Below are 17,855 nucleotides of genomic sequence, written 5' to 3' on the forward strand. Positions count from 1 at the left end.
CTTACAATGGATTTACTGGGACACCTCATCATAAGTCAAGGAGCATCTGTACTTTATTCGAAACAAATAACAAATTACTTTATTTGGAACTTTGTTTGGAGAAGGCACGATGACCTGAAATTATCTCTGTCCATGCTACTTTGGGCTTCCTGTAGAGGTCATCTGATGCAGTACGTTTTAAAAAGAAGCAAATTATTCATCATTCCTGGGTGTGTGAGTTCACAACTGCAAGTTTTATAAGCTCTCTTTAAAAAGCCATATATTATTATGTCATGGCATTTGTGAATGGCAACCAGACAAACAGGGAGAAGAAAGAAAAACAGTCCTAAAAAAATCAGAATGATTACTTGTGGCTTAGCATAATATTTTCAGTGGCTACATCATATGTGAGGTTTTTTTTTTTCAGTGTGGCATCTTACTCACACAGGTTTAAGTAATGATGATGGGCCTCCAAAAAACTGTATGAGATGGCTCCAAACTGCTTCTAGCCAAAGCAGATGCTGATGTTGAAGAGGCATATGGAGACTTTGAACAAAACTGCATCATGAATTTTAAGTAGGGGGGAAAAAATGCTTCTAAATTAACATAGTGTCTGGTCATTGTGTTACAGGAAAGGGGTCCAATCCAGACCCCAAGAGAGGATTCTTGGGTCTCGTGCAAGGAAGAATTCAGGACGAATCCCATAGGGTAAAGTGAAAGCAAGTTTATTAGGAAAATAAAGGAATAAAAGGATGGCTACTCCATAGACAGAGCAGCCCCAAGGGCTGCTGGTTGCCCATTTTCATGGTTATTTCTTGATGATATGCTAAACAAGGGGTGGGTTATTCATGCCTTCCCTTTTTAGACCACATATGGTAACTTCCTGATGTTGCCATGGCATTTGTAAACTGTCATGGCACTGCTGGGAGTGTAGCAGTGAATACGGCCAGAGGTCACTCTCGTTGTCATCTTGGTTTTGGTGGGTTTGGGCTGGCTTTTTTACTGCAACCTGTTTTATCAGCAAGGTCTTTATGACCTGTATCTTGTGCTGACCTCCCATCTCATCCTATAAGTTAGAATTCCTTAACTGTCTGGGAATGCAGCCCGGCAGATTTCAGCCTTATTTTACCCAGCTTCTGTTCAAGATGGAGTTGCTCTGGTTCACACGCTTTTGATAATCAGAAGCAGAAAATTCTACCAAGGCATCAAGATATAATAGATATAAAGTAAGATATCAGATCAAGATGTAAATGTTTCACAGGTGTAGTCAAGAGGTATAAGACTCAAACCTTCACCAACCTGGAGGATATAATGGAATAGATAGAGAACTGTGGGTGCACTGTGAGTCCTACTTACCCAGGAAGGAAGGGTGGGGGTGCTCACCAAAGCCCTCAGGCCTGGTTAGGGGTTTTCAACAAGCCCATGCAGACATTTGATTTGTGTCCCCTGCAATTGGGGTTCACCGTGAATTTGTGATTGCTTTCTGTTTGAGAAACCTGAAGAGCAAGAGATGGGCTGATAAGCTGCTCAAAGAAGAGGCTACAGTGGGCAGCCTGCACTCCCCGAACTTATGGGGGCAAAGAATGCATGTGTCCTGTATAATGGGTATAGACCAAGGTGTGAGAGCAATGGCATGGGGTCACGTCAGGGCTTGTCCAAGACAGTCATCTGCACAGGTAAACAGGCTTCAACAGAGAGGAGCTAGAAGTAAAGCAGCATTTGCAGGGAGCAAGGACAGAATATGAGAGGGCATCATCACCATCAAGGAAACAGGCAACAGCCCAGAGTATGAAGCCACTCACAACACCATCAGCATCGTGTAAGCCTATTCCTGCCCCTCCTACAACTCCCTCCTCCAGCCCCTACAACCACCAACCCCAGCCCAGCTGCAATCTTGGAGAGCCAAGCAAACTTGGCCAGAAGCTCAGAATGGAGGAGGAAGCAGACTAGACTCCTGTGTTCAACTTCAGGCTTCTCCCAGGCACCAGGCCTGCACTAGGGATTTTGTGGAGGAGAGAATTCTTTATTTTAAATCAAGGTTGGTGGTTTGCCTCTTTTATCAGCGGACAGCAAATATTATGTACTAAATTGAGAGTGTTTTGTGACTTAAGAATAACCAGAAAAGTTACAGGGTTGTCATGCTTTCATTCAAAAAGGTCATATAGACTGGGTGCAGTGGCTCACGCCTGTAATCCCAGCACTTTGGGAGGCTAAGGCAGGAGGAGCACTTGAAACTTGGAGTTTGAGACTAGCTTAGGCAATATAGTGAGACCTCGTCTCTACAAAAAAAAAAAAAAAACACTTTAAAAATTAGCTGATGTGGTGGCACATAACAGTGGGAGGATTGCTTGATCACAAGAAGTTGCTGCAGTGAACCAAGATCATGCCACTGCACTCCAGCCTGGGTGACAGTAAGACCCTGTGTCAGAAAAAATAGTCATATAAATGGAATTGAAATAAAAAGGAACAAACTGTTGACAAACACAACAATTTGGATTAATCTCCCAAGAATTATACTACATGAAAAACAACCAATCCCAAAAGGTTACATACCACAGTATTCCATTTCTATAACGTTCTTGAATTAGCAAAATTATGGAAATGTAGAACATGTTAGTGGTTGCCAAGGGTGAAGGAGGGGATCGGGTGGGAGGGAAATGGGTGTGGACATAACAATGCAACAGTTGGAATCCTTGTGGTGATGGAAATTTCGAGGGCAACGTCCTGGTTGTTGTATTGTACCCACCTTACACACAAACTACACACACACAGGCACTGTTCGTTGCAAGATGCTACCACTGGGGGAAACTGGGTAAAGGATACAGGCATCTCTCTGTATTTATTATTCCTTATAACTGTATGTGAATCTACAATTATCTCAAAGTAAAAAGTTCAGTTTTTAAAAAGATGCTGAAGGTTTTGTGTGCACAAATGGAAGCAACAGTGATGACCAGCCTTTATTAAACTGATACACATTCTATCAGCAGAAGACCCTTTGTCTGACTTATTTGTAAAACCTACGGCATTTAGTTGTGCAAAAAGCATGGTTTTCAACCTAATTTTTGCAGGCTTCCTTGGCTGCAGTCAGAATATTCTATTGTTTTCAGCCCTTTTTCCACAACCCCACTCCTACTACTGAGCCTTCCAGATAGATGGGTAGAAGGGGTGGTCCCCTAACAGTTCACAGAAACTCAAGGATGCCATTCTGATCCTACACACCTAATAGCCATGTGTGTCAGCACAGGCAGCCAAATGTCATTTATAGCTCCCTGATGACAACACTGTCTCTCGGCCACTCTTCCATAGGAAGGGTCATGTCCCCAGCCTGCTTTTGGCCATACTTTTGACCTGTCTAAGACCCAAAGGCTCCAAAAGCTATAAGGACATCCCACACACATTATGCTGCCTGGTTTAAAATGTTGCCTGTCTTATGTCATAGGCTCATTCTTACTTAAATCAGGTGAAACCTTCTGCCCCTGTGGATTTCCTATCAAGAGACCTGTTGTCCCTCCAGATATCTGGCTTTTGTAAGCACCACTTTAGTTCACTGGGCATGGCCATGTGTGTTTGAATCCTGGCTATGGATGAAATTCATGTTTATTTTCACAAGGCCCCTAAGTCTCATGCAAATCAAAATAGTGATTAATTAATCATCCTATGTAACTGTCCCCAAGCACTTCATTCAATCAATCACTATGTATTGAGCACAAACTATGCACCAGGCACTGTTCTAAATATTGGGGACACAGCAGTGCATGAAATAAAGTCCCAGTTCTCAAGGTGCTGCATTCTAATGGAGCAAGGGAGAACGCCACACAAACAAGATAATTTCTGGAGTTATAACTGCTACAGAGGGAATAAACAGAGTGATGTGATAGAAGTGATTGGGGAAGACCCATTAGAGGTGACATTTGAGCTGCAATTTAAAGGATGGATACAAGCCAGCCAGGAGACGCATCTAGGAAAGAACATTCTAAGGCAGAGAGAACAGCAAAGTCAATGGTCTTTGCAAGTATTAAGCTTGATGAGTTAAAGAAACATAAAAATAGTTTAGAGGCTGTTCAGGATCTCTCTGCTTTGCTCCTCTCCACCTTTCACCTCTTGCTCGGTGCCTTCTGCCTTTGCATTGTCTATTTAACTTGACAATGCCCACGTGATCTAGCCCAGACTCTTATCTCCATTTGGATGCCTGGGCTTTGTGCTAACAAAGCTCCCGCTCTCCCCTCCAAGCCCTGAGCTTGGATCAGCTGAGGACACTCATTTCACCCCCAAAGGAGAGTTCTGTTTTGACAATCCTGAGAGCTGGCCACTAGCCATCTAAACCAGAAAACATGGAGCAGCTCATTTTCCCAACCATACACCTGCCATATGTCCAGTATTTCATCCACACCCCATAATTGACTGTAGCAAGAGCTGTGTTTCCAGAACTCACCCTTAGCCCTCCCTGCCTGCTGACTTCCCCAGAAGCTCTTATAAACATTCAGGAAAACTGAAGCCGGTTTATGACCTAGAGGCTATTGAGTTCATCATCTTCTGGGGGGCTACATCGAACAGTGCCAATATTTCCCTTTTCTAACACAGCTAGATTTTTTTTCTTGCCACTAGGTTTTTATGTTAATTAACTATCAGAAACTATTTATATATAAAAAGCTATTGATTAAAAATAGATGTTTAGGCCGGGCATGGTGGCGTATGCCTGTAATCCCAGTTACTCAGGAGGCTGAGGCAGAAGAATTGCTCAAACCCAGGAGGCGGAGGTTGCAGTGAGCCGAGATCACGCCACTGCACTCCAGCCTAGGTGAAAGAGTGAGACCCTGTCTCAAAAACAAAAACAAAACAAAATTTAAAAAAAATAGATGTTTAAATAAGAGACAAAAAGAATCAGAGGCTGTGTGCTGATTTGGGACAGTTGCCCCAGTATTTCCTGGTCCAGTAAAATCTCCCCTGGACCTCTGCCTCTGCACATCCATGAACCTTTGCCAGTCCCACAGCTTCCAGCCTTCTTTACATCCCTGGGCTCTTGGAGCCTAAGCATGACTTTCTCCTCCCACCTTCTTCCACTGGCAGGCTTTATGATCCTCCTCAGTGTCTATGAGCATCTCTTCAGTTGCCAGGCCATCCCTAGCTCCTGCTCAATTCTCCAGGCTCTGGATTGCAGCTGCTGTTCTTCTGGGCATCTGATTTCCATTGCATCAGGCCCTGCAGGGCTGTGAGAATGTGCTATTAAATGAGTCACTAACCCCCTGAACTTGTTCATGCAAATGTAGGATATGAATCGTACATCTGACTTATCTGCCAACAGTACAAAAATACTATATGTTATCAGTCAGGATATTTGTGTGACAGAAACCCAACTCAAACAAGTTTAAGCAATAAAGGAGATTTTCTTTTTTTTTTTTTTCTTTTTTTTTTTGTTCATGTAATTGGAAAACACAAGGGGTAGAATTAGGCTCAGGCCCTCCAGGGATACAAACAATATCATCAGGATTCATTCTCTCCCCCTACTCCCTGTGTCTATATCTCACCCTCACCTCTGCTTCTCTCTCTATCCTCATTCTCTCCTAAGCAGATACTCCTGGCTTCTGTAATCCCTGCTTATCAGCCCCTGTGGAAAAAGATGGCGCCTTTAGCAACATCTCTATATCAAGGACGTTGATTGATTTGATTGATCAAGCTTGGATCCTACGACCATTCCTGGTCTAATCCTCATGGACAAAGAAATAGGATACTGGGATCAGTAAAGCCTGAATCATGTGCTCACCCTTGTATCCCAGGGTGGGAGTGGGGCTATACAGAGTACTGTGAGGGGAAGTCATATTTTAAAAAACCACACAAAGTATAAAGTGGCAGATACTGTAGTCTGGTTCACTCAATATTCCCTCTGTAATCTTTCAACCACCTGCTACCTTCTGCTACAAAGGCTGGAAAGTTTAAAACACCACTTTCCAGACAGGCTTGCAGTGAGGGTGCAGGCTTATGATACAGGTTCTGCCCAACAGATGTTCCCAAGGAAAGTGGACGTGATTAATGTGGGGTAGGGGCTGGATGCAGGGCCATCAGATTCTCTCTGTAAGGTCAGGGAGATGATGGATGCCTCTGGTTCTTCTGGACCAGCTGTGTCCTAGGGTTATGTGACTACTTCCTCACATAATAGTTGGTACATGGCAACAGCTTCATGGTTTCTGCTCGAACAGTGAAATGACTGTACATATTTCTTGACTGCGTCCCTGGCTCTGTGGCATCTAAGCTTGGTTCCCAGACCCTCTCATAAATTCTAAAAGCAACATAATACTTTGTAATAAATTTCTTTCTTCATACACTGGCTAGTTTGATACAGAAGTAAAACTAATGCCTTGTCCTGCTGCATTATGCAAGTGGGTGCACATTACACCCTACAGCCAGAAGAAAAACAAAACAAAACACTTGCAGCCAGAACCCCTTCCCTCTCCCAAAACAAAGACATACATTTAAAAAGACTAAGGCCGTTCTATCTAGTTCTGGTTCTCAAAATAAATGAAATCTTGAGCCTTTTCTTTAAGCTACTGTTTTCCAATACAAACAACTTTGTTGTTTCACAAAGTTATTTCTCTTTTAATGCTGATATCTGAAGGGATGATACAATCTTTGAGGTTATAACACTCATGAAATAACTAACTAGCTTTTTTTCACAACCAACATAATAACTGTAAATTTGGTAATCTTGAGGTTTTCTTTTAATTACCTGTTGTATATTTCATTTGGCAAGCTAGTCCTTTTAAAGCCCGAACTCCCTTGCAATCCATTTTCACAAGGAAACATTTTTCTTTAAATGCTTTCATAGCTGTGTCTTCTTTTGACAGGAGGATCTGTTGTCTGCAACTAAGAACGCTGATGAATACAGGAAGGGAATATCACCAGTAGAAGTGCACGTGTTGTGAAAGAGCAATATTGCTAGGAGGAAGGGATGTGCTGAGAAAATAAGAACAGAAAATGCCCCCTACATTGTTTCACAAGGTTATTACGATGACCGAATGAAATAATGTGGTATATGTTGTAAACTATAAATGTGTAAATGTGAGGCTAATGCAATACTCTTGGTTGGGAGTTACCACATTGGAGATAAGTCAAAGGTACCTAATTACACAGGAAGCATCGGTATCAATTGGTAAAAACTTCAGCCAGGCATGGTGGCTCATGCCTGTAATCCCAGCACTTTGGGAGGCCGAGGCTGGTGGATCACCTGAAGTCAGTAGTTTAAGACCAGCCTGACCAACATGGTTAAACCCCATCTCTACTAAAAATACAAAATTAGCTGGGCCTGGTGGGGCTGAGGCAGGAGAATCACTTGAACCTTGGAGGGGGAGGTTGCAGTGAGCTGAGATCACGCCACTCTACTCCAGCCTGGGCAACAAGAGCAAACCGCATCTCAAAAAGAAAAAAAAAAAAAATACCAACTTCATGATCACAGGCAAGCAACAGGCAGAAACAACAGGACAAAGACAGGAAGAAGTTTATACTGTACACCAAATTCAGCACAGTGACTAGCTCTGGAATAGACAAGATAGAAAAGGTTGAGGAGAGGAATAGGGGAGATTCAACTGTACCTGCAACATTTTATTTTTATAAAACAGCCAGGCTCAGTGGCTCACACCTGTCTGTAATCCCAGCACTTTGGGAGGCCAAGGCAGATGGATCACCTAAGGTCAGTAGTTCGGGACCAGCCTGGCCAACATGGTGAAACCCCATCTCTACTAAAAATACAAAAATTAGCCAGGCATGGTGGCATGCACCTGTAATACCAGCTACTCAGGAGACTGAGGCAGGAGAATCATTTGAATCCAGGAGGCGGAGGTTGCAGTTAGTCAAGGTTGTACCACTGCACTCCAGTCTGAGCAAGAGTGAGACTCTGTATCAAAAAAATAAAATAAATTAAATTAAATAAAATAATATAATATAATATATGAAAGAAACATGACAAAATGTTAACATTTGTTATTTCTGAGTGGTAGATTTATAATAATTTGTTAATTTTTTTCTGTATTTTTTAAACTCTGCAAAAGAAAAAAAGTGAGTAAACCAGAGAGTCTGGACAGGTTTCATGCTTTGCCCCTAACTCTGTAATTTTGTCCCTAAGGAGGAACTTTAATCAGAAAAAAATATAAAAAACAAAAAATAAATAAACAATTCCAAAACTGATAATAAACCATTGTTACAAACTTATTTAGTGCCAGCATACCTAAACACTTGTGGCTTAATCTGAAAGTTTTTCAGTATCTCATTTATGGTGAAGCAAGTTTTCAGTACAGGCCAGAAACAACTGTTTCGTATATGATTCTTCCGAATGAAATGTGGCCACTGATCAAAATATCGCTCAAGTCAGTTTGAAGGCATTTCTCTGGAAATTGCTTGCAAATGCAAAAACAAAAGAAAACAATAGTAACAACAACAAATTTCCTCCTTGAGCAGGGGCATTCAAAAGTTTTCAGTAAGAGAAGCCATGAAGAAATGTCTCCATATGTGCTGCAGTGGGAGGATGCTTTCCATAAAAACTGATACGGTGATAACTGAGAGGGTTCAGGGCTACATGCTTAGCTTATTGAGTTTTGGTCATGCCTTACAGTATGTTAAGGGAGGTTTTATTTATACTTAGTTTCCTTTTGTCAATAATCCCTAGCTTCATGATACAATTTTAGTAGAATCAAACTTAAAAGATCCATCCAACCCATTTCTCTCTCTTACCTCTCAAATATATGAAATGTTCAAATCATCCTTTATGCTTAAGATATCTTCTTTAAAAAAAAAAGTACCTTCAAAGATCACTATTTTAAAATACTTTAATACACTAACATCTGTTAACATCTGCATTTAACATGATTTATTTAGCCACCATGAAGGAATAGAATACAGATACTGCTAACTTTGGAAGAGAGAGGACAAGTCAGCAACTCAGAAGAAGGTCATTGGGCATCCAAAATGAACAAGAAAATGAGGTTTATGAGAAGAGATGCAATAAAAACTGAAAATGAGAGTTGATTTTTTTAAGATAAAGTTTTCTTATTTTTAGTTTTGCCTAGGGTAAATCCTTACTACAAAATTTTGCCTAGAGCCACTCCTACCTTCCAGGCTAGGCAAAAATGCCTCTGTTTTTGCGCTAAATGACTAACAACAGTCTTCCACCCAGCTAATGTGGAAACTCTCTGACAATAAAACTTTTCATGGCTAGGTGAAGTGGCTCACACCTGTAATCCCAGCACTTTGGGAGGCTGAGGTGGGTGGATCACTTGAGCCCAGGAATTCCAGACCAGCCTGAGGACCATGGTGAAACCCCATCTCTACCAAGAAAAAAAAAAAATTATCCAGGTGTGGTGGCGTGCGCCTGTAGTCCCAGCTACTTGGAGGCCGAGGTAGAAGGATCACCTGAGCCTGAGAGGTTGAGGCTGCAACGAGCTGTGATCGCACCACTTCACTCCAGCCTGGGTGACAGAGTGAGACCCTGTCTCAAAAAAAAAAAAAAAAACGAAAAGAAAAGGAAAAAACAACCTTTCACAACAGTTCCCAGTCACTACAGAATCTAAATGGCTTATTTAGATTTAGATTAAGTGACATATGCAGAAATTGTTTGGCAAACTCTAGGGACAAGAGACTTTGAGACTTGGACACCCCACAGGAAAACATAGCTATGTTTCTTTGTTCCCATTTTGAGACAAATTTCCTCCTAGTCTACAAAATGTCACCAAATAAAACAAAAGTATATTCATTACAGAACCAGGGATATTTGGAGCTGTCTGGCAGTTCCTAAAAAGAATAGAGTTACCATATGATATAGCAATTTCACTCCTAGGTATATACTCAAGAGAACTGAAAACACATGTCCACATAAAAACTTGTACGTAAATATTCAGAGCAGCATTATTCATAATTGCCAAAAAGTAGAAACAACCCAAATGTCTATCAAACGAATGGATAAACAAAATGTAATATATCCATACAATGAAATATGATTCAGCAATAAAAAATAAAGTGCTAATATATGCTAAAACATGGATGAATCCTGAAAATATTATGCTAAGTGAAAAAAGCCAGTCACAAAAGACCACATATTGTGTGACAGATCTATGGAACAGGTAAATTTATAGAAACAGAAAGTAGGGCCAGGCCTGGAGGCTAACACCTATAATCCCAGCACTTCGGGAAGCTGAGGTTGACGGATTGCTTGAGTCCAGGAGTTTGAGACCAGCCTGGGCAATGTGGCAAAACTCCATCTCTACAAAAAATACAAAAATTAGATGGGCATGGTGGCACACACTTGTAGTCCCATCTATTCAGAGGGCTGAGGCTGCAGAATCACTTGAGCCCAGGAAGTGGAGGTTGCAGTGAACTGAGATCGCACCACTGTACTCCAGCCTGGGAGACAGAATAAGACCCTGTCTCAAAAAAAAAAAAGAAAAAAGAAAGAAAGAAGGAAAGAAACTAAATGAGTGGTGATTGCCTAGGGCTCAAGGTATTGAGGGGAAAAAGGCAGTGCTACTACCGAAGGATACATGGTTTCTTTATGTTACATGGTTTCTTTATGGGATGATAAAAATCTTCTGGAATTCAGTAGTAGTAGTGGTTGCACTACTTTGTGAATATGCTAAAAAACCATCGAGTTGGCCAGGTGCGGTGGCTCACGCCTGTAATCCCAGCACTTTGGGAGGCCAAGGCAGGCAGATCACAAGGTCAGGAGATCAAGACTATCCTGGCTAACACAGTGAAACCCTGTCTCTACTAAAAATACAAAACATTAGCCGGGCATGGTGGTGGGTGCCTGTAGTCTCAGCTGCTCGGGAGGCTGAGGCAGGAGAATGGCGTGAACCTGGGAGGCGGAGCTCGCAGTGAGCTGAGATAGTGCCACCGCACTCCAGCCTGGGCAACAGAGTGAGACTCGGTCTCAAAAAACAAACAAACAAACAAACAAACAAAAAACACCACTGAGTTGTACTCTTTAATTGGATGGATTCTATATTGTATGAATTTCATCTCAATAAAGCTTTTTTTAAATTTTCACCAGAGAATTTAATTTCCAGGAAGAATTCTATCATATAGACATCATATAGAAATAAAAGACAATGTGAGGCAATTTGATTCAATACATTAAGCTAGTAACTATTGATCCTACCACCTCCTGCCTCCTTAGGCATCAATTCAGGATATCTTATTCTTTTTTTTTTTTTTTTTTTTTTTTTTTTTGAGAAGGAGTCTCACTCTGTCACCCAGGCTGGAGTACAGTGGCGCGATCTCTGCTCACTGCAACCTCTGCCTCCTGGGTTCAAGCCATTCTCCTGCTTCAGCCTCCTGAATAGCTGAGATTATAGGCGCCTACCACCATGCCCGGCTAATTTTTGTATTTTTTACTAGAGACAGGGTTTCAACATGTTGGCCAGGCTGGTCTCGAACACCTCAAGTGATCTGCCCGCCTTGGCCTCCCAAAGTGCTGGGATTACAGGCATGAGCCACCACACCTGGCCCAGGATACCTTATTCTTAACGTAGTCTGCTAGGTTTTTAGGCATACAAAAGACAGAAACTCCATGTAGAAGTAAGGCTGTTGATATTATATTATTATTGGCTGTAAGTATTGTTAACTAAAAGTGATCCTGAGTAATTACAAATTATAAGTGCAAACTAGTATTATAGTATTAACACATCTTCTATCAAACATTTAACTAAGGAACTCCAAGAATAATCCAGCTATTCTCTGGTTAATTTCAAATAATATCAAAAGCACAAGTATACTTCTCTATCAAACAAGTACCATGAACCTTGCTGGTACCCCATATGATTTTGCTCAAAGACTATAAGCAAGCATGAGCAAAACTAGTGTCTATCCAACAGATCTGCTGAACAGATTTAACAAGTCGATTTCCCACCTTTCCCTTCAAATGAATACTTCAATAACCACCTCATGGAATCAAGCCACAGGCAAGTTGGATCTTTACTTGGGGTCATCAATTTCACATGCTCACTACAGACCATTCATAAGTGTATTAGTCTGCTCCAGCTGCTATAACAAAATACCAAAAGCTGGGTGGCTTTAAAAATAGACATTTCTTTCAGTTCTAGAGGTTAGGAAGTCTGAGATCAGAGTGCTAATGTGGTCGGGTTCTGGGGAGGGCCTTCTTCCTGGTTTGCAAACAGCTGCCTTCTGCCATATCCTCACATGGTGCAAAGAAAGAGAGGGCAAGCTCTCTAGTTCCTTCTTATAATGTTACTAATTCCATCTTGAGAACTCTATCCTCATGACCTCATCTAAACCTAATTATTTCCCAAAGGTACTACCTCCTAATAACATGACATTGGGGATTAGGGCTTCAACATATGAATTTGAGGAGGAATATAAACATTCAGTCTATAAAGGAAAGGGAATATAGCTTAAGAATAAGAACCATACATTTTGCAGTCTAGCCAGACAAAGGAAAGCTGATTTCTCTATTTAAAAAATGTTAAAAATCAGCTGAGCGCAGTGGCTCACTCCTGTAATCCCAGAACTTTGGCAGGGTGAGGCGGATGGATCATCTGAGGTCAGGAGTTCAAGACCATCCTGGCCAACTTGGTGAAACCCCGTCTCTACTAAAAATACAAAAAAAATTAGCTGGGCGTGGTGGCAGGCACCTGTAATCCCAGCTACTTGGGAGGCTGAGGCAGGGGGAATTGCTTGAACCCAGGAGGCAGAGGTTGCAGTGAGCCAAGATTGTGCCACTGCACGCCAGCCTGAGCGACAGAGTGAGACGCCATCTCAAAACAAAAAAAAATTAAAAAATAAATTGCAATGTAGGATACATACTTGTGGGTTACTGCCCACCATGTTAATTTTCTTTAAATAAAAGCAAATTCATTTATAAAAATCTCTTATACCTCTGATGATGATTGCCACAGATGACAGGCAACCTGTGTAGGAGGAGCTCAGAGGTAATAGGCTAGATCATAGCCACCTACCTTTTTCAAGTCAAAGCACCAGAGAGGAGCCCAGTTCTCTTGGTACTTAGACTGTGAATCTAAGGAGAAGGGGAAAAAGAGAAATATTAACTCTGAGGAGTTCAATCCACCATTTCCAGTTCAATTGGAAATGGTGATTCCAGATCTTTTGGAGTCTTTGATTTCACACTCTTGACTACTAAAAGTGATTGGTGCCATTGAAGAGGAATCTAAATTATTTTACTCTATTTCAGTATCTACAACATACCTAAAGATATGCCAAGATGTTGTATAAAGAAGGCTGAGAAACACTGGTTTACGCAAACCCCCAAAATACATATTATTTGAATAATATTATGTACAAGCCTTGTGTTCATTTTCAACACAGCAAATAATGTTCCTTCTGGTTGGAATATTACAGTTATTCCAAGTTCTTAGGGATTTTTCCTAATACAAGACACTAAAATAGTTTTCAAAAAGAGGTACAAGACACCAGTAGTACAAATGAATTATTTTCACATAATAATGGTCCTCTGGAAATCCCAATAAAAAAGAAGTCTATTTAGAGAATATAAGAAGTATATTTAAATTTGTTTCAAGAGAAAAAAATAAAGAAAAACGAATTTGTCTATGTTTGGGTGCAGAGGAAATAAGTAAAGTAAGTTACTTAATCAGTTATTTTTTCCAGGTACTATTCCATCCTCCCACAATTTACTTTTCAATCATACAGATTCCTTTTCTTTTATTCCTAATCTATGATTTTTCTCTATTTGTAGGCTTTATGAAATGTGCTTCCCAAGTTTTCTTGCCTTGCTTCTGACTGCACATGGCTTTGAAACTTAAGCTCTGAGCCTCAACAGACATTATCAGAATTCTAATGTACACAGATGTGTTTGAATGGGACAAGTCCTTAGAAAAGAATGAATCAAGAATACCAGTACGTAGGCAGGGCACCATGGCTCATGCCTGTGATCTCAGCACTTCAGGAGGCTGCGGTGGGTTGATCACCTGAGGTCAGGAGTTGGAGACCAGCCTGACCAACATGGTGAAACCCCATCTCTACTAAAAATGCAAAAACTTAGCCAGGCGTGGTGGCGGGCACCTGTAATCCCAGCTACTTGGGAGGCTGAGGCAGGAGAATCACTTGAAGCCGGGAGGCAGAGGTTGCAGTGAGCTGAGCTGAGATCCTGCCATTGCACTCCAGCCTGGGCAACAAGAGCGAAACTCCGTCTCAAAAAAAAAATAAAAATAAGTAACAAGTATACAGGGCAATGTTGTGATTGAACTTTTTTTTTTTTTTTTTTGGAGACTCCACTCTGTTGCCCAGGCTGGAGTGCAGTGGTGAAATCCCAGCTTACTGCAACCTAAGTCTCCCGGGTTCTAGCGATTCTCCTGCCTCAGCCTCCCGAGTGGCTGGGATTACACGTGCATGCCACCACACGCAGCTAATTTTTGTATTTTAATACAGTCGGGATTTCATCATGTTGGCCAGGCTGGTCTCAAACTCCTGATCTCAAGCGATCTGCCCACCTCGGCCCCCCAAAGTGTTGGGATTACAGGTGTGAGCCACCACGTCAAGCCCAGCTGAACTTTTAAGGAAACCAGACATACTGTCCATATTTATGGGTTTTTTTCTGCATATAAAAAGGAGCAAATTGAATTCTCTTTTAGGAGGGTCCATGTAACGTGGAAGGGGTAATAGAAGACTCCCAGCCGGGCATAGTGGCTCAGCCTGTAATCCCAGCACTTTGGGAGGCCAAGGCAGGTGCATCATGAGGTCAAGAGTTCGAGACCAGCCTGGCCAACATGGTGAAACCCCGTCTCTACTAAAAATACAAAAATTAGCCAGGCGTGGTGGTGGGTGCCTGTAATCCCAGCTACTCAGGGGGCTGAGGCAGGAGAATCGCTTGAACCCAGGAGGCAGAGGTTGCAGTGAGTGGAGATCATGCCATTGCACTCCAGCCTGGGCAACAAGAGTGAAACTCTGTCTAAAAAAAAAAAAAAAAAAAAAAAAAAGACTCCTTAGCTCATCAGGCACCATAGATGAAGAGGAAATCAGTTTGTCCTTTGGAGACATCTACTAAAGAAGGTTTTGCATGTCACTCACAAGTGCTATGTGGAGAAAAGCTGAAATAAGGACAGATTTATCTAGAAATTCCTGAATCCAATGCAAGCTACAAAAATGGAAAGGACATGGATAACAGAAGTAATATTCATTAAATGTTTAAGATTTGCTATGTCTTTTACATACATGTCCTGTCTTCTACTTCAATAGTACTCAAATTTTTAGACTCAAACCATGAGAAAATTTCTCAGAATTTCTCCTCCCAACACCACCTTTCTTCAGAGTTAAAGTTATCCGTGGGGGAGGGAAAAATATATATACATGTATGTATGAATGTATGTATGTATATGTATATTGGGGGAAAACCTGCAGAAATAAAAATACAGTCACTTCTACTACCTCTCCAATAACCCACACTTTAAGTGTGACAATACTCAGAATTTAACTCCCAATAACCTACAATGCATCATGAATACCTAAAGTATTTTGAACATAGGCTTTTGCTTTGCTAATGTGCATTTAACATCCCAGTCATAAAAACACATCTTAAAACACACACACACACACACACACACACACACACACACACCTAGATATAGCAATACTAGTATCTACTCCTGAAAATATCCTCGTAACAAAAAAATCGAAGAGAAATACTATGATAGAGTAAAATGGAATGATGACAATTAGAGAAAGTATGAAGGGAAATTCCAAACATCTGAAATTCTTCTAAAAATAGTCTATTAAATGTCAGTTATCTTGGTTTCCATAGAAATTCACAAGTGTCTACAAAAGGTAACCTATTCCTACTTTGAAACTTTACGACTGTTCTTGCCAATAACACCACATCCTTATAAACGCCACATCGGGGACACAGGAAAGGAAGCCAAATATATCCAAGGGGTATGCAGTATGTTCAACAGACCTTAATAGAAATGAATATTGCTTGTATCATTTAACGTTTGAAGAGGAGCGATAAAGACTATTATCATTTAAGAGTAGTGAGAAGTACAGGTAATTCTCACACTAGTAGGCTAATATTTTACTAGCCACTCATTTTAATTCGTTGATCTTTTCTTCCCTGAACAAGTATACCTAAATCTGGGATGTGTGTGTGTGTGTTTTATCCTACCTTTATTCTGTACCTTAAACAACACATAGATGGGGAAGTAGAGTGGGTTTGGTTTTGTTTTTTTAAAATCATCGACAGGCGACATACAGTTTAACTTCACAGGGTTGTTTACCAGCAGGTCGGTGTTCCGAAGAAGCACGCAGTAAAACACGCACAAAATAAGGGTCTATCAAAATAATTGTATATATTATTATTTCGAGATATATATGGAAAGATGGGATCGCAAAACATCTTTAACAGAATGGGTAACATTCCGTTCAATCATCAGTAACAAATTCCCACAGAATCTTTATTCCTCGCTATTTGTAAACAAGAGCTGAAGCCAGCCGGGCACCCAGGAGCATTCCGCCGGGGCCATCTGAGGAGGGGGACTCCCGCCTGGATCCCGCTCCATCCTCGGGCCACGAGAAAGCCCTATTTGAACTCTTCTGCTCCCGCGTGGGAGCTGGAGTCCACCGTCCCTGCTTAACTACACTGCAGCTACCCGGGATCCTTAAGCTTCCTTCAACTCTCTGCACTTTGCCAGGCACCCGAAACCCACGGCGGCTGGGCGGCCCTGCTCCCGGCTCTCCGAGCCTGTACCCTCGGGGAGGCCCGGGCCGGAGGCGCCCCGCGGGAGGCTTACCGAGCAGCGAGCCTATGAAGATGACGACCTGCACGGTGGTGGTGAACTGGAGGTACAGCTGCGCCTCGCCGAACTCCCCGAGCGCGCTGCGGTTCACACCCGCAGCCTCGGCGCCGGACGCGTTGTGCGGCTCGCTGGCATTTGGAGAGATCCAGCTCCCGTTATGTCCCATGGCGAGGCTAGGACTCCGGCTCCGCGCGCCGCCCGCCTCGGAGCCCCGCGCGGAGCCTCTCCTCCTCCGGGTGAGGAGGGACGCGCGGGCGCCTCGCGGAGTCCTGGAGAAGCCGGGGCAGCCGACGGGTCCCCTCACGTCTCCACATCGCCAACCCCGGCGCCCGGGAGGCGGGGAGGGAGGGAGGCGCGACTGCGCCCCATGCCCACTCCCTCCTGGATCCCAGTCAGCAGCCACAAGAAGGCGGCACGGTCAGAGCCCGCCGAGCGTCGTCCGTCCCTCCTCCAGGGTGGTCAGCGTGGCCCAGCCCACTCGACAGGAATGGAAACACAGAAGGAGGCATTCGATGGTCAAAGAGGGCGCTCTCCGCTCCCGCTGCCTCTTTCAACCGCGGGTCCTCCGCCCCTCGAGGGCTAGGGCATCCCTCTCCAGTCCCCTCGGGCTGACGCACTCGACCCCTCTCCTTAGCGGGAGGAGAATGTTTGGCCGAAGCTATTTTTCAGTCCTGTTGGCTTCGAGGCTGGATGGCGATGTGAAGCCAACGTAATGCCCACGCCGAGTGGCCGGAGCCACGAGGGGACCCCCGAGTGCCCGACAGCGCCCATGGCTTGGGTGGAAAGCCCTGAGCGTCCCCAGCAGCCTGGCCCTGCGCCCGGCCGCCTGCCAAGACGCCCGTGCTGGGTCCTGCTTCCCAGCCCCTCATTGGGGGCTCCGACCTCCTGCCTCAGCACTGGCGACGGGGACCCCGTTCCGCAGCGCCTTTTTGCCTCTGCATGGCTGGGCGCCCCCTTTCTTAGCCCCCCTCGGTCCCTCGGCCGCTAGAACACAGCTTGACAGCCGGGCGGGGACGAAGGAGGACGCCCCCAGTGGGGCAGTGGCACCGTCTGCGCGACCGCCAGACTCGGTGAGCGCCTGGGGCAGCCGGGGGCGCGCGGCTGGCGAGGATGGTC

General features: G+C 43.3%; 1 protein-coding gene across 2 annotated transcripts in view; it reads right to left on the minus strand.

Annotated features, from left to right (window-relative positions):
- GPR176 (G protein-coupled receptor 176) overlaps window positions 1–17,855 on the minus strand; it is a 119,471-nt gene extending 101,616 nt beyond the window's left edge. The window contains exon 1 of one of the 2 annotated variants that reach the window (XM_003314605.7): window positions 16,734–17,855. In XM_003314605.7, coding sequence (XP_003314653.1) covers window positions 16,734–16,905 — 172 coding nt within the window. In that variant the 5' untranslated portion in view covers window positions 16,906–17,855. Of the gene's footprint in view, window positions 1–6,700; window positions 6,851–16,733 lie in introns of those variants that run through there. The other variant, XM_009428779.5, reaches the window with a different exon arrangement.

Source organism: Pan troglodytes, chromosome 16, assembly GCF_028858775.2.
Source record: "Pan troglodytes isolate AG18354 chromosome 16, NHGRI_mPanTro3-v2.0_pri, whole genome shotgun sequence".
Classification (NCBI taxonomy): domain Eukaryota; kingdom Metazoa; phylum Chordata; class Mammalia; order Primates; family Hominidae; genus Pan; species Pan troglodytes.